The 24142-nt window shown below is 42.0% G+C and overlaps 1 protein-coding gene across 1 annotated transcript in view; it reads left to right on the top strand.

Annotated features, from left to right (window-relative positions):
- Positions 1-24142, top strand: part of LOC136179609 (NLR family CARD domain-containing protein 3-like) — a 265362-nt gene that overhangs the window by 56562 nt on the left and 184658 nt on the right. The window contains exon 5 of the mRNA XM_065956446.1: positions 12801-12974. Coding sequence (XP_065812518.1) covers positions 12801-12974 — 174 coding nt within the window. The remainder of the gene's footprint in view (positions 1-12800; positions 12975-24142) is intronic.

Genomic DNA, 24142 nt, shown 5'->3' on the forward strand with positions numbered 1-24142 from the left:
ATTGTTATTAACTAAGTCTTTATCGGTCTGAAAACCACAACTATTGCTGAAGATGATCCCAGCTCACTTTGTTTAGTTTGCTAAACCTAGTTAGCTTGGATTAATGCTTTTTACTTTGATTCCAGCAGAGGGAGACAATCACCAAGAAACCTGAACTAACAAAAGTCATCACTGTTTCAGTTCCAGGAAATAAGAAGAAGGGGAGGAGAAACTCTGAGCTGATACGGGTTTCCAAGAAACCAAAGTGAAAGTGTTCTGTGAGTCAGAGATTAGGCTCCATTTTGAGTTGACAGAGCAGAAGGACAAAGACGTGTGAGACAGGGTGAGTTTAATTCAACATTATTATGACTTTACTGTTTAAACCTCTGGTTCATCAGTTAATGAAGCAGGTTCATGCTGAGTAATACTTTAAAACTGATCACATACAGAGCAGGATCAGCTCTGTGAATGTGGACTACTTCCTCTTTTCTCAGCTTTGGGAGGGGCAAGTAAAATACATTTCGTGTACACACACACACACACTCTCACACACACACTCACACACACACACACACACACACACACACACACACACACACACACACACACACACTCTCACACACACACACACACACACACACACACACACACACACACACACTCACACACACACACACACACACACACACACACACACACACACACACACACATACACACACACACACACACACACACACACACTCTCACACACACCCAGCTATCTGATATGTTTTGGGACTTTGTCCTCGGCTGATCTTTAATCCTAACTCTTGAGTTTCTCTCGTATTGTTTCCTGTTTGTCAGGACTCCTGCGGTCTGAGCTCAAAGTCAGCGTTAATGGTTTTCTCTCACGTTAAATGAAGTCCAGAGAATGACTCACTTTTAAATTTAACAGGAAATATTTTCTCCACCTCTTTAAGCAGTCACAACAAAATACTGCAACCTAGTAAAATGTTGTGACTGAATGAGGTCTGTTTTATGAGAAGGTTTTAACCCTACAGGCATGAAGGACTTTGTTTTATACCACGGTTGGTGATGAACTTTTTCACCTACGTGCCCCTGTGACTGGTGGATTCAAAAATCTACCAGTCTTACACTTTTTAGGCAGTAGGGAGGATCATCCCTTCACCAACCCTGGGAACAAAACATGCTGCATACTGCTGAATGATGTCAATCAATAAATGGTGTGAATCAGAGGGAAGTGAGGATACCCTATGCAGACTGAAAAATAAGTGGGTATACCTATACACCTGACCTGCGTATACCCTCAACTACACCACTGGAAATGAACTTGCCAAACGGAAAATCTACCTGCATTTGGTGCTTAGCGGGTACCAGTCTTACATTTCTTACCTGCCACTTTATTTTAACTGGCAGCACAATGTAATGACGTGTAACATAATAATCAAGGCTTATAGTATTCAAGAAATAGACCATCAACTATTAAATAAAATACTGACATGCTGTTTGTCTCACTCATTTACAGAAAAACATTTGTTTTAGTTTATTATTTTTGGGCTATGTCCTCAAAGTAGAGGTGGGCGATATGGGAAAAATATCATATCACGTTTTTTTTTTGAAAAATTACAATCACAATTTTATCACAATTTTTTTCATACTGATCTTTAGACTAATTTGTAAGTTGCTGACCAGTTCAACCAAACTTATTAACCTGTATGATGTTTTTAAATGCACGAAAACTGAGCAGACAAGTTTAATCTATTTGAAAAACATCTTTGTAGGAGGTCTGGAGGTCTCTCACCCAGAACATCTTTAGCAACAGAAATGTCTTTCCCTCAATTTGATCAATATTTATGAACAATTTGAAGGTTTTCCTCACCACTTTGAAATGATGATTTAGTTATGTGTCCTCTTTTTATGTTCATCAGGAACATTTTCACACAGTGATGCATTCATTTAAAAACATGTAGACTTCAAGTTGTTGAAGTTTCTGTTCTGTTTTAGCCCTGCAGAGTTCCTCCAGCTGGAGCTTCATACAGGCTCTGCAGACTTTGTTGTTTTTATGACATCATTGGACTAACTTTAGTTTAGTTTATATATAATCAAACATAATACAGAATGTGTTCATTCTGTGACACATGATCAAAGTAAGTTTTACTGACAGAAGAGTTGAATTCATAGAGGGGGCGGGACATTGTTGATTGACAGACAGACAGTCACCATGGTTACTCACTCTCACCTGCCTGCTGCTTTGTAACGTCGTTTAGTGTAATCCCTATAGGTTCAGTTATCACAACAGGTGAGCTTCAGGTGGAGAAGCTTGATAAGTAACTTTTAAAAACTGAGAGAGAGCAGAAAACACCGACAGCAACATTTGAAACACCGGGGTTATATCTCCCCTCACTGTCTGTCTGAGCTCCTCTCTGTCTGACTCTCTGCAGACTGTTAACGTCTCTCCGGCTCCTTAAACGGTTTCGCTCTCCGAGATGTAAACTTAACTGTGCACACTATGCAGAGAAGTTAACTGTTGCTCACGCCGTGTCGGTTTGGAAATATATCAGTGGAAATATGATATGGAGAGGTTTTTGCGGACTTTACTTTAAGTTTGGTTTTCACCGCTGCGGAGCAAAAGAGGGGGAGGGGGAGACGCGTCTGTGTCGCAGCATAAACTGCAGCATGAGAGAATAAACACATAACCCCGGTTATACGATCTCCCTGCTTTGGCAGATCGTCAGCACGTTCAAATCCTTCACGATCAAAGATCGTTACATCGCCCACCACTAGCTGGTAGCTGATGAAGCTGAAATGAAACCTGGACTGAGAGGTAAGATAATGGATATATTGTTTTAAAAGAATATGAGCTTATATGAGGAGAGTCATCACAGTCATAAAGGTTTCTGCTGGAAACTGAGTTTCATGTAGAAAGATATTTTTAAGTCACTGTGTGTTTTCTCCTCAGGATGTTGGAGCTTCTAACTGAATCTGTCAGGTTCCTTTCCTCTGCGTTTGTATTTCAAACGTCTGAGTTACAGTCATCTGCTTCTGTTGAAAAATATCCCATTTTCTAATGTAGCTGCTTCACAATAAAACCTATTTAAACCAGGAACTTTTAGTGTGAAGAGCTTGAAATAGAATGCGTGTTATATCGTGTTCACAACCTTTGTTTCAGAGCGCTTCTCACCAGCGCTCCTTGTTGCTAGATTACAAAAGTGAACTTGTGCTTCCCTCTGTAATGTCCGTAAGGTGTGTTTTAGCTCCATGTGTTTCATATTTTCTTGAAATCAAATAAATATCACCAAGAAAACATGAGGACGATGTAAAGGAGTCATGTCCTGATGTCAGCAGCAGCTCTACACCTGCAAACTGTTCCCTCCACAAGACGAGTCAGACCAGCGTCTCCTCCGCCATCGCTTTCTTATTGACAAATCTGATTAGTGATGTGTCGGTCATGAACGATTCGTTCAAAACGAACAAATCATCTGGGTGAACGAACTGAACTGAATCACTTACTGAAAAGAGTCGTTCATTTCTCAACTTCAGTTGCGCTCTCCTCTCTTCCGTCTCGTCTCTCTCTCTAGACCATAAGAGTCTCTCAAAGCCCGCCCTCCCTCTCCTCTCATGTCAGTGATACCTACTGACTGAACCAATAGGAGGAGTCGGTCAGGAGCTCTGTGTCTCTAAAGCCCGCCCCTACTTCTCCCTCTCATGTCTCCAAAATTGAGGAAGTAGAAAATATATTATTTAACATTTAGGTGTAATGTTTGTGCTTTTTATATCTGCTGTCAGTTTACAGACGGCTTTTATATCCAGCTTAATTTAACTGGGCTGACAGGGCGGCAGTAGCTCAGTCTGTAGGGGCTTGGGCTGGGAACCAGAGGGTCACTGGTTCAAGTCCCGGTGCAGACCAAGCATGGAAAGCCGGCCTGGTAGCTGGAGAGATGCCAGATCACCTCCAGAGCACTGCCGAGGTGCCCCTGAGCAAGGCACCAAACCCGCTCAGGACCGCTCCATCTCTCCCTTAGTGCATGTTCATATGATCCTGTTTGTGTGCATGTCTGTATATATATACTTCAGCCTGTGTGTGTGTTCATGACTACAGAGTGTAAAAACTGAAAATTCAGTTTGTAACTGGAGCTTTATCAACTAAATTCTCAGCTCATTGGTTTATTATTCACCACCGGCTGTTCTCAGTACGATGGCGAGCAGAACTAAACGTTCGGCCGTGTTTCAGTTTATTAAATTCTGATTCACAGACAGAGCTGCAGAGAAGTACTGAACGATTCAGTGAACGAATCACTTCACTGAACTGATTCAGTACACTGAAAAGAACTGCTTTTCACATCACTAAATCTGATCTCAGAAGTCCCGCCCCTTCTTGAGTTTGATTGGTCGGTGAGGGAGAAGTGACATTGATCAGCGTGGCGCTGTTCTCAAAGTTGAACGTCTTTCAACTGATAGCGTTTGAGTGCAGTGACTAAAAACAGCTGACACCGAGGGCGTTTTAGCGCCCAGGAAGCTGAACTACATTAGTTTTGTATTTCAGCTGGATGTCAGCGTGGTACTGTAATCTCTGTTCACTTTAAATCTAAGCCTGCTGTACGGGTTGTGCCTGTTAGTATTTATTTTCACATAATCATTCACTTGAATCATTTTGTGGATATATCATTTTAAATCTGTCGACCATCTAAGGGTCATTGGTTTAGGTCTGTGTGGATGTAACAGTTTGTGTAAGACTCTCATAGCAGCAGATCTATTTTTGGAGAGGAGCCGAGTGTATGTTGTGAGCTTAAATGACTTGAATGTAGATATCTGACAGTTTCAAGTGAAGGTAATGTCACCTCTCTAGCCTTTTAAGTGTTCCCAAATGGTAAAAGAATTTGTAGGCTGTACCAGCTAACAGAATATAACAGGACCGTTAACATGAAAAGTTTGTCAGCCATTTGTGTTCTGTTGCTGTTGTCTGACCTCGGCCCAATAAATTCTAAGATAAGCCACTGTCTGTTTCACCATTTCATCATTGGACATTTACAGCAGAAACATCATGGCGTCATGATGTTCTTACATGCTTTTATATTTTGATATCTTTTTCTCTATATGGGTAATGTGCAATATATGTTGTGTTTTATACATGGGTCTGTACTTTTCTGTTGACATGTCGATGTGTTTTTCTATTGTTTTTATGGATTCTACTGTGAGGCCGCTGAATGTGTGCAGCACTTTGAGCCCAAGACAAATGTCTGAAGTTATAGTATTTACAGCTGCTCCTTTGAGCCCAAATCAACGCCACAGCGCGCTTCTTTTTATCATGTTGGACTTGAGACAGCGAGGCGTCAGTTTAAACACACCTGAAGCTGGTTGACCCGCTGTTAAAGAGATGCTAGTCTGTGCTCTGTTAATCATGTTACACCAAGCAAAGCCATTCCAGCATATAGAGCACCATTGTGACCCTCGCTCTGCCACTGTGGTCGGTAGGTTGAGCAAATTCACCCGCCACTGCAAAAAGACACCCGTATGTGACGAGTGCTGATTTCCAACCCTGTTTTATACACTTCTAGTTGTACAAATGTCCTAAAGGTCATGGTTGCTGTTAAATACTAACATGTTAGTTTAATGTTTAAAGTTTAAGACTCAATGTCTTGTTATTGGCATTATTCAGGGCAGATCAGACGGACAAATCATGTTAGGATCAAAACAAACTGCACTGAGGTGCTGCATCAGGTACTTAGGCAGACAGGAAGGAAGAGAAAATCAAATGAAGGATCACATCAGGTAATGAGATGTGGACACTTGACCATTTCTGTCTTTCACATTTTTCCTGCTTGTGTCTCACCTGTTTGTTATTTTGTCCTCAGGTTGTTTTACCTGCATGAACGTCTTTTATTGTCCTCTGATCAATCTGGAGATCAGAAGATGAGTGATCGAGGAGACAAAGAGGAGGACAGAGCAGAGTCTCCTCTGTTCAGCTGTCTCTCTATGAAGAGTGACCGGTCTAAACGTAGTCCTCTAAACTTCAGTAATGAACCAGGACCCTCAGATCCACAGTAAGAGAACTTTTTTTAATCACCAAACTGTCAAGCTAAAAAAAGAGTCCTGAACACCATAATGTGTTGATTTTCTTGTTTTTAATCATCAACCTGCACACAGTGATCATACAGAGAAAGTCACTGAACTCATAACAACATACTAAGGATTATATATATGTATTATATGTTTATAGATAAGATAATATGATTTCAGTATTGACTCTTTGGTTGTGTATCTAGTCGTCTTCTCTGTGATTCTGCAGGAAGAAGTCTTTTAAACTGATCCTGAAGTTTAGTGAGATCTGCTGTGATCGTTTTCTTTCAATCATTTTTTCTGTTGTGTCCACTCTTTGTTTGTCTTTTTTTATTTTTTTAACATGACTACACAATGAGATCTTTTTTTTTTTTACTGAAGTACCGTAACATCCGGTGTAAGATGCACTTTTAATACCTGTTTTTTTTTTTCATCTTAAAAGTTGGCTGGGTCTTATGCAAAGGTGTAACTAATATACCAGTATAAAGTGTTGACACATGAGCCATCATTACCGCGGGTGCAGAAGTCACCATCACTGTGTGCGACCAGACGTGATTAAAAAACCATCCTCATTCATTGGGCCTGATTTACTAAAGGTTTGTGTGTCTTAAAACGTGTGCAAACTTGATACCACCCGCAAAAAATGTGTTAACTGATCTACTAACGGCGCGCAGTGAGGATTGAATCTTTCATATGAGCAAAACACGCATTGTCCATTTAGTACGTTTGACTTAATGAATATTCAATATGGGGCGTTTCTGCCCTAGAAAGGAGAAAATGCAAATAAGTTAAGTTAGTACACGCATTGTGATTTACCAAGCCTGACAAAAACTGAGGTGATTGTGACGGTGTCTGAATTTAACACCTTTGAAAAGAACGTGCTAACCCAGGAGACCAGTGTTACACACAACAGGCTGCTGTTATTGAAGTTAGGAGGAGACATAGGCTCAATCAAAGAAGGCATACAGATCACGTTATTCTCCACACATGTTAATATGTTTGGAATGACAGCAGGAAACACCATGATTAAACTATATTGTTGCCTATTTAAACAAAACTGAAGATCCACAGCCTCTGCATTCTAAAGAATTTCAACATTGACATTTATTTCTTCCTGTTTCCCTCTTCTCACCAACATTTTATTTTAAACTTGGGATTTCTTTTTTCTCGGGCTGTGCGTCTCTCCCCCAGCTCGTGCGCTCCTCTCCATAGTGCGCTCGTCTCCTCCCTCTACAGCCCGCTGCTGCTACGCTTGGATGGGGGGACCTCACCACTGCTTGTACCCCCGTCTTCGATACCTCTTTCCAGAGCCTTTCTGTCCGATCAGACACAGCGCTGGCCAGCTGTCTGGTGCTCAACAATGTGCCGAGTGTCGCGCCTGAGCGCCACAGAGGACACAGCTCACACCTCCTGCACAATGTATGACAATTCATCTTCAAAAGATGAAGAAAAGAGAGGCCCTGTTTAATGCCCAGGTTTTCTTATAAGTCAAATTTTCTTTTTGTAATATTCAGTTTTATCTGCTATAACTCAAAAATACTGTACCTTCATTTGCCTCTTCCACTGATACCTATTTTGCGCTTGCAGTCGTCCTGCTTTCCGTCCAAACTCTCCATGACGTAAACCAGTAGAACACACAAAAGCCTAACTTAAATAGTACCGCCTCCACAAGGTTTGCACCTGGTGTCATTCATGCAAACTTTCTTAATAGATCACCCAAAAATCACACACTCACCAAACGTGCAATTTTTTTGGACTGAACACACAGTTTAGTACTCTTTACTTGGGACCTTAGTAAATCAGGCCCTCAGTGTATTAAGAGCTGAGTGCACGCTGTTCTGGGAAAGACAGCGACATAGACCAGTCTGGCTGTGCTACTTTTTCAAAATGTTTCCCTCAAGAGGTCAAAATAATGAATTTACAGAAAACTGTAGGATATTGTTCCATAAATAAACCTTGTTGAACGCTCTTTTGATTGAAAGAGTCCTTTATTAAAGTTAAAGAGAAACAAGCGGAGTCGGGCAGAGAGATCACAAGCTAGGGGTCTCTGCTTCACAACTTTCCCTGCAGGCTGAGAGCTCGACTACCGTACTGTAGCTGGTAGGAGAGCAGACTCCACAAAGAGAAAACAGACTAAAAGGGTGACAGAGCTGAACAGTAACTGCAGGTTTTGGACTTCGCTGAACACAATAAAAACTGTAACGCAGGAAGACAGTGTAAACTTTATTTTCTCTCTGAGAGACCTTCAAAAACACAGCGCGTCTTATACCGGTGCAACTTATATTTAGGATTTTACATTTTTTTTTAACTCCTGCACATGCTCAGTGTGCAGGTCATGACACAGCTCCTGCACATGCTCAGTGTGCAGCTCATGACACAGCTCCTGCACATGCTCAGTGTGCAGCTCTCTATAAAGCTGATTAATAACTTTGCAAAGGTCTCAGGTCTCAACCTAAATATTAAACATTTGAACTCATGGCTGTTAAAGATTGTAATGTTCCTCATATTTGTAATAATCCAGTGAATCACCAGGTCACATACCTGAGAGTAGTTATCACCAAGGAGCAAAATATAAGGTGCACCTTAAATTTGAATCCCATCGTTGATAAAACTCTTGTTTACAAAGAGATTTATCTCTGAGACGAAGGACCTTGCTCTCAAAATCTGAGGGCATTTCCAGACTCACTAATCCGGCTCTATCTTTGGATGTTGACTAAAATGTAACCAACAGATTTGATTATATGTTGTTTAACTTTCTGTGGAAAAACAAAATACATTATGTTAAAAAGAACGTGACAATAAACAGGAGTCAATTTGGGGGCTTGAACTTTTTGGACTTCACAGCTCTAAACATTCAAAGTGAACAGGCTGAGACATTTTTAAATAACCCAACATCTCTATGGAATATGATTCCTAATTATGTTTTTTCTAAAGTTGGTGGCCTGGAATTTTATTACTGTGCAACTATAATATCAATAAAATCCTGATCAAACTATCCAACTTCCATAAACAGATACTCTTGATTTGGTCTCTCATCTTGAAACATAACTTCTCTCCACACAGATATTACATCTGGAACAATAAGGACATTCTCTGCAAAAATGAATCCCTGTTTTTTGAAAACTGGTTGAAAATAACATCACACTTGTAGGTCAGTTATTGGACTCAGATGGTAGACTCTATGGTTACACAGACAGACTTCTGCACATGCTCACTGAGGAGGACATGGCACACCTTTTTAAAACACTGCTTTTTGTGTCTTTATTTGATTCAGTCCACCACTGGTTTCTAAATGTCAGTCTTAGTTTTCACAGCTTTATGATTTCCCTTATCTCCACAGAATAACAAAGGGGTCTGTTTCTGTGGAGAAGCAGCTGTCCAGCTGTGCTTTGTGTCAGGGCCTCCTAAGAGATCCAGTTTCTACCAGCTGTGGACACTGGTTCTGTAGACAGTGTCTCACCTCATACTGGGACCAGTCTACTTCATCAGGAGAGTCCTCCTGTCCCCAGTGTGGAAAACGACCTAAAATAAGAGGAGGACTGCAGATATCCAGTAAGTCCAGCACTGTAATAAGTAAGACTGAAGTCATTGTGTCTAAAAACAAGACAAAGCAGTTAGTATTTTCATTGATATATAGTTAAATGAAACATTTACATTTTATCTGATTCTTGCTGTCAGTTTATATTCAGTATATTTTATTTCTCTTGTAGCAGCACACATTTATTACACGGATGTTTTTGTGTCATGCGGTGTGCTTAATGTGTAATAATACAATTTTTGTATTTGATCATTTTATAAATCCAGTCTCAGGATATGTTTCTTTTTTTTCAGTAGATAGAGGTCTGCAGGAGGTTACAGATGAACATAAGATCAGTCTGAGGAAGAGATGTGAACATGTGACTGAAGGAAGTGATGAAACAAGAAGTAGAACCCTCCTCAACAGGATCTACACTGAGCTCTACATCACAGGGGGACAGAGTGAAGAGGTGATCACCCAACATGAGGTGAGACAGCTTGAGACAGACTCTAAAAAGAAGACCCTCCATGAGACTCCAATCAAGTGTCAGGACATCTTTAAAGCTTTACCCGACCAACAGAACCAAAAGACAGAAGCTCAACCTGACCAACAGAACCAAAAGACAGAAGCTCAACCCGACCGACAGAACCAAAAGACAGAAGCTCAACCCGACCAACAGAACCAAAAGACAGAAGCTCAACCCGACCAACAGAAACCCATCAGAGTGGTTCTGACAAACGGCGTCGCTGGTGTTGGAAAAACCTTCTCAGTGCAGAAGTTCACTCTGGACTGGGCAGAGGGCTCAGAGAACCAAGACCTCAGTCTGGTGATCCTGCTTTCATTCAGGGAGCTGAACTTGATCAGAGATAAGGAGTACAGTCTTCTTGAGCTGCTCCGTGTTTTCCATCCAACATTACAGAAGGTCACAGCAGAGACGCTCGCTGTCTGTAAACTGTTGTTCATCTTTGACGGCCTGGATGAAAGCACACCGTCGTTGGACTTCAAAAACAGTGAGGTTGTGTCTGATATCACAAAGAAATCACCGTTAAACACACTGTTGACAAACCTGATCAAGGGGAATCTGCTCCCCTCAGCTCTCATCTGGATAACTTCTCGACCTGCAGCAGCCAATCAGATCCCTCCATCATGTGTTGACAGGGTAACAGAAGTACGAGGCTTCACTGACGCCCAGAAGGAGGAGTACTTCAGGAAGAGGTTCAGTGATGATGAAGATCTGTCCAGCAGAATCATCTCACACATCAAGACTTCCAGGAGCCTCCACAACATGTGTCTGATCCCGGTCTTCTGCTGGATCACTGCCACAGTTCTGGATCACATGATGAGCAGAGAGCAGAGAGGAGAGCTGCCCAAGACCCTGACTGACATGTACTCACACTTCCTGCTGGTTCAGACAAAGAGGAAGAAGCACAAGTATGATGACGGACATGAGACAAGTCCACATGAGCTGATGGAGGCCGACGGGGAAGTTCTTCTGAAGCTGGGGAGGCTGGCGTTTGAACATCTGGAGGATGGAAACATCATGTTTTATAAAGAAGACCTGGAGCGTTGTGGTCTTGATGTCACAGAGGCCTCGGTGTACTCAGGAGTTTGTACAGAGATCTTCAAAACAGAGTGTGTGATCCTCCAGAAAACAGTCTACTGCTTTGTTCATCTGAGCGTTCAGGAGTTCCTGGCTGCAGTCTACATGTTCCACTGTTTGACAAACAGGAACACAGGTGTAGTGAAGGCTTTTCTTAAAGACATCAAAATCATTTTTCAAACTCCTGAAAGTGATGACTTATCCCTGGAAGTCTTCCTGAGGAGTGCCATGGAGAAATCCCTGAAAAGTAAAAATGGTCACCTGGACCTGTTTGTTCGCTTCCTTCATGGCCTCTCTCTGGAGTCCAACCAGAGACTCTTAGGAGGCCTGCTGGGTCGGAGAGACAACAGTCCAGAAATGATCCAGAGAGTCATCAACAACCTGAAGGAGATGAACAGTGATGATATCTCTCCTGACAGAAGCATCAACATCTTCCACTGTCTGACGGAGATCAACGACCTCTCAGTACATCAGGAGATCCAAGAGTTCCTGAAGTCAGAGAACAGATCAGAGGAACTCTCTGTGATCCACTGCTCTGCTCTGGCCTACATGCTGCAGATGTCAGAGGAGGTACTGGATGAGCTGAACCTGAAGAAGTACAAGACATCAATCCAGGGACGAGTGAGGCTGATTCCAGCTGTGAGGAACTGCAGAAAGGCAAAGTAAGTCCTGATGTGATTAAATATGAGTAAAAATAAGCCGTTTAGTTCTTCAAATATATACTACACAGTCTTTCCCCTAGGTTTACAGCGTTGGGGGGTGCGGACAAGCCGACATGCCGACACGGCGACACGACGACACAAACACTTCAATGAATCTTGGTGTTCATGTGTTGCTTTTAATGACAGCTGTCCTTTTCTATCGGAAAGGTATCATTAAATGACTTCTTTCCCTGATTTCTGACTCCATCCACTATCCTATCTCCACAATAAAGGCACAAAAAGCCAAAAAATAAATCTTACCCCACCCCCTGCTCGTCTCTCAACTTTACAAACTCAACACAAGAATCCATCTGAGAACAATTAATTTGCTATAAGCTTCAAAAACAAGATTTCTTTCTCTAGTTAGCTTTGAAAAAGTTGAGCATGTAACAGGGGGGGTTAGGGGTAAATAAAAGTAACGTAACAGAGTGATTTGTGACAACAAACAACATAAATTGAGTCCCTGGTCTGCTGTTTGTTCTGCTCTGACTCTATGAGCAGGGACTCCAGCCACTGGGTGCACAGTTTTACTTTTAGTGCAACAGAACACAGTGGATCCTTGATCCATACAGCCGTGTATTGGGAACAAATGTGATCTGGTCACTTTTTCCGTTCACTGTCACCGTGTCTGCAGCTAACTTTACGATAGTGACGTTATCTCACAGCCTGCTGTAGTCTGTGAACATCTCAACACAGACTCTGTTAAACTGCACTGCGTTATACACACTGATCATATAGTTCACGATAAATGCATGCTCCACTTCTCAATTCCATCACGAGGACCAGGAGCAGTCAGACACACATACACGTTTACAAGTGATGGAAATGTTTGTTAACTAAAGTGAGTTCAGATCAGCTGAACCTCTGATGTGAAAAACACAATTTGTCAAAATATTAAGACATTCCTTTAAATAACATATTATGTACCATTAATGTCATGACAGGTTTTCAGACTGTGGACTGTCAGAGACTCACTGTGAAGTCGTGGCCTCAGCTCTGAAGTCCAACCCCTCCCATCTGAGAGAGCTGGACCTGAGCTACAACGAGCTGCAGGATTCAGGAGTGAAGCTGCTGAGTGAGGGACTGAAGAGTCCAAACTGTAGACTGGAGACTCTGAGGTAAGACAACAGGTTTAATTTCTCTGTTCAGATTCATATGATGTGAAACTAAACTGAAGACTTCAGGCTAATAATCAAATGATCCACACTGAGGATCTTAATGCTGAAGTCCATTTTCTTCTTCTGTGGTTTTATTCACAGAGTGGTAGCAATTTAAAGCCTTACATTTTAAACCTAAATATATAAAAAAATAACTTGTTGTATGTTTCACTCTTCACCACCTGAACAGCTGATGTTTAGATAAATTATGAATAATTAAACAAAGAAAAACAATCATTCCAATTTCAACCATCAGATGTAAAAATAAAGTCAAACACTTGTTTTGTCTGAGATGTTTGTGACACTGGGAGATTCTGAAACTGTCAAAGGAAAGTTTAAATTGAAGACTCTTCGATTGAATGTCTTCTCTATAACGACAATAAATATTACAGATGTTTACTTTGTTCACTTTTCGTCATAGACGATCGTCTTTTTTTTTTTCCTTACTCTTATCTTAGGGCAGGGATGTCAAACATGCGGCCCGCAGGCCCGACATCAGGTTTCATCTGGCCCATGAGACGTTTTGGGAAGAAGGAGGAAATGTATTGAAAAATATTTTGAGATTTTTTATAAATTAAATATTTGTAATACTTATTTTCCCCGAATTGTATTAAAACCTATAATGAGCAACGTAAAGGTTGATATCATGATACGAAAATTAATTAAACGGGGCACTTTGAACTATCTTCTCAGCAGGGAGTATCATAAAAAAGACGAGTGGCCGAGCTCCTGCATTGCGCTGGTAATACATCACATCAGCAAACAGGCTGAACACCTGAGAGAGGTGACACAGAATGCAGGTTTTCAAGAGAGATCGAAGGAGCGATATTTCTTTAGTTTTATTTGCTCACAAGTTGCCAGAAGTTTATCAAAGCTACGGGACTTAACCACAGGAGGCGCTGCACTGCACACTCATCCTGACGGTCTTCAGTTCTGTCCACACTTCTTACCAGTTTCTTCTGGCTTGACTGATGTAAAACAAAAGTTTGGCTGATAATAACAAAGCTTCCTATGGAGTGAGCCACAAAGAGCAGCTCATGCAAATAAAAAACAATCCTCTCTGTCCTGCGTAATGGCCCAGACCATCTCCTCACATCCAGACGTTGAGCCTGATGATAGACTTATTTTACCTCTGGTTATTGTAAAAACAGTAAATTAAAATGAATGTTAACTGATTTTATTTACAGATTCATTTTTAGGTCACCCAGAGGTGAACGTGTTGATCACCTAAAAGTTTCAGCGTGACATCACTTCTAAATGCAGTAGCCTGCTGTTGCGCCTTTATCACCAGCTTTAATCAGACCATAATTATATAACTATTACTGAACATTTCATTCTTATACAAAAACGATATCACGCACAGGCTGTCCGATCATACAGAGGTCCGCTGGTTTAACCGTGGAGCAGTGCTAAAATCAGGGGTGCAAACTTGTCAGCTTTTGGCGAAATTCACTGTTTTCAATCCCAAATAGGTTATTTGTGTGCTCGCAAGCCAGCCTTTCTGTTAAACATCCTGTCTGATCATAACGTTTGGTAGCCATAGATAAAGATGTTGAGAGAAATGCGTAACTTCATACAGCTTTCTGGTTTATTATTATCTCAGGCAACATTAAAGTGACAGTGGCAACACATGTAATAAGGTAAGGTAGGTCAGAGGGAATATAAACTTAATGAAAACCAGCAGGAGCAAAACATCAGGTTAATATATTGATAATGTTTCATATTTAATTATAGAAGATATGTGAAAATATTGTCATACTTGATGTTGGGCCACGCAGGCTTAGGACAGTCAAACAATGGACTTGGGCCTGCACCTCTGTAAAAGCCTCATTTGAGTTATTCACTGAGATCACAAAGAGGCCTAAAAGGACTCTTAATCCCAGAATCCCCTGCGGTACTTCACACCTACGTGTGAAGTAAAGGGGGGACCGGAACCTCTCTCTCCTCATTGGAGGGGACCTGAGGTAGACCCCCATGGAGCAGGCCAGGCTACAAAACTCCAAGACTTCCATTGCTCGCTCTCTTTCACGCGCTGACCTTCGGTGCTCGGAGACCCAAGAAGATCTCCTGTTTCCTGCAACAATCTTCCTTTGTTTTAAGTTTTGGCGCGCAGGTAATCCGCGGCCGGCAGTGTTCTAAATTCCGAGCTCGGATTGTCCAGTGAACGCATCTCAGTTTCTCGGAGAGTGTCAGACTATAACAGATTATCAGAAAGATAACGGTCTTATTCCGTCCTGCAACGAAAGGACATCAAAGGACATTTTTCCACTCGACGGAGAACCAACGAAGCCGCTCTCGCCGTAAGGGACCCTCGCCGCCATCAGACGCCTCTGCACCAGGACGGACAGAAGATCTGCTCCATCGCCGGACTCTTTTCCTTTCCCAAAGCGATTCACAAGTGAGGCTTAATTAGGTCTGGGCAGAATTAGCTTTACAGAGTGTTTTTAACAATTGTTGACCAAAGCAGAAACTGTAATTTTTATCTTTGTTGGACCTGCGTCCTGAGTTTTAACTGTTTAAAACTCTTGTTGTTTCGGACCGCTGCGTCCTATATGTGTTTAGCGTAACAACGTTATAACCGGATATTACTCTTCTGATCAGAAAGGCCAGTGTAAGCCGTATTAACTTGAATTCGGCTATTGGTTTGTTTCTGTGAATGAAGGGAATTACTCCGAGTTGTGGCGCGGGAGTCGGACTGTGATCCGGCCTCTTCAGGCACGCATTTCTCTTTTATTCTCTTTTATTTCCCCTCTACGAACATACACATACACACATGTTCCTGTGTAAACGTACATCTGGAGACCAACTCCACCACCGCGCCATTACGCACAGAGATCTATACACTCGCGGCTATCCAGACGCCTCAGAGACACAGATTGTGTAGGGCCGAACTCAGTCTCTTTTAGACCTTAAGGCCACATTTAGGCCTTTGTTAGGTGTGTGCCATCGGAAGGGCGACCACGTGGGACGAAGTAATCTTCCCCCCCTTCTCTCTCCCTTTCATCCACACGTGCACGCACCCAGGTCTTTGTTAGGTTTGCGCCATCGTGAACGACCACGAGGGTACGAAGCCATCTCCCCCCCTTTCTTCTTCCCTCTCTCTCTCTCTCTCTCTCTCTCTCTCTCTCTCTCTCTCTCTCTCTCTCTCTCTCTCTCCCTCACACACACACACACACACACACACACACACACACACACACACACCTACATTCACACCTCATCCACAAGCCTTTGCTTGATAATGTTTGTTGCTTAGATTAGTTTATAATAGTTATTTGTTTAATTAAGTTCATTGATTTTGGATTGATGTTGCTTTGTTTAAATAAATTCTCTTATAATTTAAGAGAGCAGTTGTTTGTGGTTACTGGTGTATTTACATTGTGATATAAGCTGGGTGCGAAGGCTTTGTGTACGGATTTCACTCCTTCAATTTATTAAATATAGTTATTCATTATTAATAATATTAGTAATTAAATAACTAATTTGAGACTGATTTGAGTGATATTTTGGTTATATTTACCTGATTACAGGTTGGTGCCCCAAAACGAGATTAAACATAGTTTAATGATATTTTATTTATATTATTAATAATTAAGTATAATTATTAAAGAATATAACCAAAGTTGACTTGATACAACCCCAACAAATGATGCAGCCCGTGTGAGGCCTTCAATAAACCAGCTTTATTGCACTGTAAATGCACAGTAATCCAAACTTAAAATCCTAAAAAGGATCCTTCGGAAGAAAATTATATTTTCTTTAAATTTTTGTGGTTTAAGCAAAGCAGACATCAAGCTGTGGCTTAGTTGTGTTGTATGTTGTTAGTTAATGGTTAAAGCCATAACTGTTGTCCCCTTTGGGTCCATACAACAATTGGACATAATGATGCAGCTAGTGTGACTTTATCAAGGAACTTGATTTGTTGCATTAATCTAGATTTTGATCCTGAAGTATTCTACTAAAGGATTGTGGTGCTCCTTGTTGTTTGAGAGCCATTTGGCCAGATGAGAGTGTAACTTCATTGTTGCATAGCCAGCTGTCTGAGAGGTGTGAGTTCCTCCCTTCCTTTGAGGACTTGAGGTGTGAATCCCCTCTCCTATCTTCCAGGATAGACTGCAGTGATCAGTTGGGAAACTTAGATAAGATTTGCTCTTGTGTACCAAGACCCTAGGTGAGTCGGGGGCTGAGACTCCTTTTGGATCAGACGACGCAGCACTGCAAGAAACTGCTGCCGGTCTGACAAACCTCTCCTTAGAAGAGAGTGTCAACCTATATAGCTAGTCAATTAGCATTAGTGATGAGAAGTAAGAAGAGCTAGTTGATCTTGTCAACCACAGAGCCAGGCTCACCCCTAATAAAGACAGAATGTATGCAGAAGACATACATCAACTATGGGCCAAAGCTCACTATGGATCAGACGATCCACCCCTTCAAGACATAGTTGCTAATCTTATCCACCTCCCTATAGAGCAGCTCGACAGCCTGAACTCCTACACCCTCAGCACATGTGAAAAGAAACTAAAGGGCTTGGTTAAATATACAAAGCAACCAACTGGGAAGCCAACACGTACAGTTTCAGATGTTCTAGGCGAAATTCTCCTCCTTTATCAGCGCAAATCAAATGTGCAGAATGAGATACACCGGGAACAGCTAGCTCGGGTGCTAGAAGAAGGACAGATCCTGCGGGACGACTTCGAAAGAATGCAGGATAAACTAAAGACCTTGCAGGAAAATTGCAAGGCCCTGCAGGAGGAGAATAAAACACTGCATGAAAGCAGCAAACTGGCCGAACAGAAGAAACGAAGTGACACGGTACCCAGATTTCAGGATAGGCAGATAAGTACTGCAGCCCCCAGATCAGCTGAGGAAACCTCAGACGAAGGATGGGAGACTGAAACAAGCCCCTGGAGGAGGGAGACAGACATGTTGCAGGATCTGGAGGAGAGGGGAAGGCACCGCCGGGTCGACCCAGGCACAAAAGCGCCCACGTCCTCAGACCACCCGGTAAAGAGCTGGATGATTAAAGATGAAGGGCCCCCGCATTCCGCAATACGCTTTGAGCGAAGAGAACCCTCACCCCGCAGGAGGAGAGGCTTTACTCCCCCTAGAGACAGGGAGGAGACACGGGCCCAATTGGGCACCGAACGCTACCTGTCCCACGATAGACGGCCACGTCTGAGCCGAACACAAACCCCGCCACGGTTACAACCCTACTACCGTGACAACCACAGGGCTTACGACTCGGACGACCCTCGCCAGCCTTCGGGTCAGGGCCTGCGAACCAGGCAGATAGAACCTCAGGCCAAAGATCTGAAGCGTTTTGACCCAGATAGCCCAGATTCAAGTATCAACGACTACCTTAGAGCAGTTGACCATTGTCTCCTTGACCTGCCTCATGCGTCCTCACATGAAAAACTGAAACGGATCTGGAAGACTACGGCTAGGAGTGTCCGTGATTTCATGGGGACACTCCCACCAAAGGTCCGATCCTTGCAGAAAGGAAACAAATCTGTTACTCAGCACTTACAAACTGCCAAGCAGAAAGTGTTGGACATGTTTGAATTAATTCAGGGAGCACAGGTAAGCATGGAGCAAGACATATCGTCAGGATATGACTCTGATCCTGGACCAAGCCCCTTAAGAGATCAAACAACCCTGCTGAAAAAGCTCAGTAAAGAACCGAGCAGCCAGGATAACCCAATGACTGAGGAAATAAGTCTAGTTTTCCCTGATTTTGACTGTGGAGCCCCGCTCCTTGGGGAAACGCCCCAGTTCTCTGACAACTGTGACACCCTTTCACACCTTCACAGGTTTGAATCACCACATAGGAAGGGGGGGTGACTTCTCAGCCCCCAGAGGCAGAGATAACACCAGGCCCCCTCCTGCTACCTGTAGGTTCCCATTGCAGGATTCACGGCTGAGGAATATCCAAACCTCAGATGACTGGGATGGCTCCCTTGTACCCAGAGATCAAAGAATGCGCATAAGGCTCATTGAATCTATGGCACAGGATGTAGAGCGGTTTGATCCAGATAACTCAGACCTCTGCATCGATGATTACCTCGGAGAGATTAACCTGTGTCTCAGTGAGGTACCTGATGCATCCACAAGAGAAAAACTCATGCTGATCTGGAAGACAACTTCCAAGAGTGTCCGTAACTTCACGACTACCCTTCAGCCTGAGATCAGATACCAGTACTCTGCGCTCTGCAATGCTTTGCGCCAGGAATACTCCACCTACATTGACCCTGCATCTGCCCTTCTTAGTGCTTTCAGTGTCTTGCACCAGAAGCATGAGGCCCCCAAAGATTATTACTGGCGACTAAGATCTGCATATTTCCAGGGACGTGAGGCTCCAGGTTTGGAAGAGAACCCAACTTTCAAGTCCATCTTCATGCACAATCTGCATGGCTGCGTGCGTTCAGATGTCACCCTGCATAGTCGTACACATCAGCTTAGTATGAAAGAGATCAAGAGATTCGCACAGGCGGTTTGGCGGACACGCTTACGCCACATGTCACGTGAGGGCAATAAGTTGCCTTGTGCTAATAAGAGACCATATCACCGGCAGAATAGAGAACAGAGCCAGGGGGGTGAAGGTGGGACTCAACCACAGAGTAAGTTCCAGCCTGGAGAACTGACCACTACCAGATCCGAACGGAACTCTCGGGATGGCCATAGTCTGAGACAGAAGGGTAGGTATAACCGGAGTTCCTACGAGCTCCCTAAGGACTCCCTCGCTTACAGAGAACCTGATTCTGACTCCACATAGGAGTGGGGGTGTAGCCTCCACTCTAGAAACACAACAATGTCACTCTACCGACATGAATGTTTCCTAGTCCCTGTTTTGTGTTTTGACATTGGTAGGGAGACACATAATGTACATGTACATTTATACACCTACACGCCACAAACACCTTCCCACAGGCTTACTCCTGCCCAGGCTAGGAGTTAGCCCACAAACCTACACCTTATACTCTTCTCTTTCTCCCCTCCTCTTGTCTGTTTGTTTCATTTGTTTTGTTAGAGAATGCACCTTGAGTAACAAAGCTTTGCTAATGCCTGGTTATGTTTTATGCCTAGCTTTAGACATAGTTAGACAGTCTGCCCAGACTTTGCCTCAGCGTCTGCCCAGACCAAATGCCTCTCCAAATGTATGGACTGTTTGCTCACTAACTAGGTGAAAGTTTGTCTCCTAACATATGGACTGTTGGCCCTATTTGCCCTAAAGACCGCGACCCGCAATCCCATTCTTCCCAATTCTTTGTCGATTTGGCACAGATTCATGGCGCATAAAAAGTCAGTGACAGAGTTAGATTACGATATTGCGGACACGTAGAAGAACGGACTGCCAGACTCATATCAAAAGTGGTTTGACTGAGTTTACTTAGTTGAAGAAGTTGAACTCCACACGGAGCTGATCAGACTGCAGTGATCAACACTGAAGGATCAATTCAAGTCTGTTGGTTTGGAAACATTTGATGTCTGACAGTGAAATACCTGAAGATGACTGTTTACATCAAAGACACTCTGTGTGTTTGTTCAACATATTCATGTGAGCAGGTTTAATCTGTGATGAACCTTAACGAGTGACAACTGTGCTGTGGCCTGACACACAGATCTAAAGTCTCTCTCTCTCTCTCTCTCTCTCTCTCTCTCTCTCTCTCTCTCTCACTCTCTCTCTCTCTCTCTCTCTCTCTCTCTCTAATGCACTGATCCCAGGGCAGGTAGAATAACCTGTCAAAGTTTCTATAACCTTGAACAGCGATATTAAAACATAATATAATAATCTCAAACAAAACATAATTATTGATGTTTTCTTCTGTAATGTGGTACATTTAAATATTTCCATGTGCCAACATGCAGTTTGCAATGACAGAGTTAACCCCTCTGCTTAATGTACTTTTACATTTTATGCGTTAACATGCAGTTTTCTATACAAGTACCTGTATTTGTCTTTTTTTTCTTTTTTTTTTTCTTTAATTTTTATTTTAACATTAAACAACATTAATATCTTGACAGATATTAAACATATGACCTGAAACACAAACAATAGAACAAACAAGTGTCACAGATACTTGAGCCTGTTGGTTGGATGAGGATTACATGTTTCTACACATCATTTGTTGTGTATGATGCTTATGTCCCTGTTTTGTTTATATATGTTACCCATTTCCCCAGCCTTTGTCGAACTGATCTTCTTTCATTTTCAACTTGTAGGTTATTTTTTCCATCACAAGAATATCATGTATGATTGACAGCCACTGTCTGTGGTTTGGTGTGTCAGTCTTTAGCCAGTTCTTAGTAATGGTTTTCTTTGCTGCTGCGAGTAGAATCTTGACCAAGTATTGGTCTCCTGCATGCACAGATCCTTCCAAGTGTCCCAGGTATAAAACAAGACATGATCGAGGGATTTCATAACCCAGCACTTTGCACAGAGCTGAATGTATATCATCCCAGAAAGGTTTGATCTTGATGCAATACCAGAAAATATGTGTATGGTTTGGATCCATGTTGTTGCATAGTCTCCAGCGTGGCTGTTGAATATTCATTTGTTTACTTTTAATCTTGGGTGTAATTAAGTACCAAATTAGATTTTTCCAAATGAATTCTCTTCATGTCTGTGAAAGAATAATAATAATAATAATAATAATAAAGAATATTATTTATTATTGACTTCTGGCAGCCACGCTGTGCTGTAGGCCTACTAAGGGCTAGTGCCAAAACTGGCCCTTAAACTCCACACAACACTGACATTTGCCCAAATCAAAAGAAGTGAAGAACAATAAAAACCAACAACCTGTTTTAGAATATTTAATCTCCAGTATTTCCCACTAATAGATGATACCAGGGCCCAAGTATACTTCCGACCTGTTCTTATTTAATTTTTCATTTATTCATAAAATTGCTGCGTGCCTGAGAGAGCGAGAGGAAGCGGGGGAGAGAGAGAGAGCGCGCTCCGCAGGCTCCGTGCAGCCAGAGCCGCTTTATTTTAAGTCTCTGCGTTCAACATAACAAAACTGCAAAAAAAAAAAAAAATCCCTCTCGAATCCTGCGGAGTGTAAAGACAACAAAAGAGCAGAATCACATCAGCTTCAGAGCAAGAGAGAGACAGAGAGAGAGAGAGAGAGAGAGAGGGGAGGGGGAGCGATAAGTTCCACTGTCCGCACATGCATCAAAACTGAAGCTTCTCCTGACTCCGTTTTAAAAATGTTAATGTACAGCTGCTTGCTGCCGATTGTGTGCTGAACTCCAATAAATAACAGAATATCTGTTAATGTAGGCCTACAGCTGCTTTCTGTTGTTTCAGTACTGAACTATAACAGAATATCGAGTGGAACTTTTCAAAACGTGAGGCGTACTCCTGTTGTTGTTAATGTCTGTGCGCGAACATAAATTGAGCAGATTAAAGATGTTTGTTGCAATAACTAGATTAATTTAGAGGGGAAAACACATCTGATATTAATACAACCCAATAGATACAAGACAGATAAGATAGGAGTATGACAAAAAAAAAAAGAAATTGGCGTTTTATGCTGAACGGTTTTTTTTAAATATTGTGGAGATTCTTTTGCGTACCACCACAGGGAGTCCCTGTACCACCGGTACGCGTACCATAGTTTGAGAACCAATGTCCTAAGCCCTTAACATTTAGAGACATTACTTTAATCTCCTCTTGTTTTGTATTCATGAACTGTTATAGTTCTATTATCTTTGTAACAACACCTCCACAAGCTCTTAGTAAGACACTTTTGAACAATAAGTAACGTTTTGAACCACCTTTTAGAACATTGCACTTTAACTAAACACAGAAAAGGTGACCTCCATAAAGAAATGTCAACAAACTTTGTTTCATGTTGACTCTCTTTTTGTTTTGATGGGGTAGAGCCTCTCACAGTGAAAGGGCCCCCTACGAGTAGAGAGGTTCAGCCCACAAGGGGTTAATCTTCCCATACTAGACCAACAGTTTTATCTCCGTTCCTCTCAAGCTGTGAGTCCAGATATCTATAACCCTTTAAACCAGGCAATTGTTGGGCTTACCTTATTTCTTTAAGAGATTATGCCTTTCTTTTCCCCTCTCATTTAAACTAGACTTAAATTAAACACTCATATAAGGCACGTTATATAGCCAAAGGATATAGTCAAAAGATGGGAGTAGACTATGAGGAGACTTTTTCTCCAACTGCCAACCTAACCTGTATAAGAGTCTTAATGCAAAAAGCTGCACAGGAAAACTTGATATTACATCAAATGGATGTCAAAACTGCTTACTTTCATGCACCAATAGACTATGAGATATACATGGAACAACCAGAGGGTTATGAGGTGAAATCTAGCACAAATGAGAAGTTGATGTTTAAGCTAGAAAAGTCACTGTATGGACTTAAACAGTCAGGGAGAAATTGGAACAAGACACTACATGAGTGTTTGAGTGAAAACAATTTTGTCCAAAATCCTGCTGATCATTGTGTTTACACAAAAGAAACTGAAAATGAGAAGGTAATCATTTGAATATGGGTGGATGATTTAATGTTCACAGCCAGATTTAAGATGAAGGACTTGGGTAAACTGAAACATTTTCTTGGTATTGATTTTGAACAGAGTGAAAAATGTGTGAAAATGTCCCAGAAGAAATATGTGAAAAAGATACTTGAAAGGTTTGACATGCAAGACTGTAAACCCAGAGAGACACCTTGTGAACAAAAACTCAGCTACACTGATGATGCAAAAATGATGAGTGATGTAAAGAAATACAGAGAGGCTGTAGGGAGCCTTATTTATCTGACTACATGTACAAGACCAGATTTGAGTTTTGTAGTAAGTAAACTGTCTCAACATTTTACAGAACCAACAGAAGAACAATGGACTACTGTAAAACATGTACTAAGATACTTGAAAAGCACAAGTGAGAAAGAGCTGTGTTACAGACAATGTGAAAATGAGAAACTTGGACTACAAGCCTTCAGTGATGCAGACTGGGCAGCTGATGTTCGAGATAGACGCAGTACAACAGGTTACTGTGTGAGTCTAAAATGGTCCTATGATTTCATGGAAAACTAAAAAGCAACCTACTGTTGCGTTATCCACTTGTGAGGCAGAGTATATGGCGTTAGCTGCAATTACACAAG

This window comes from Labrus bergylta, chromosome 7, assembly GCF_963930695.1.
Source record: "Labrus bergylta chromosome 7, fLabBer1.1, whole genome shotgun sequence".
NCBI classification, from domain to species: domain Eukaryota; kingdom Metazoa; phylum Chordata; class Actinopteri; order Labriformes; family Labridae; genus Labrus; species Labrus bergylta.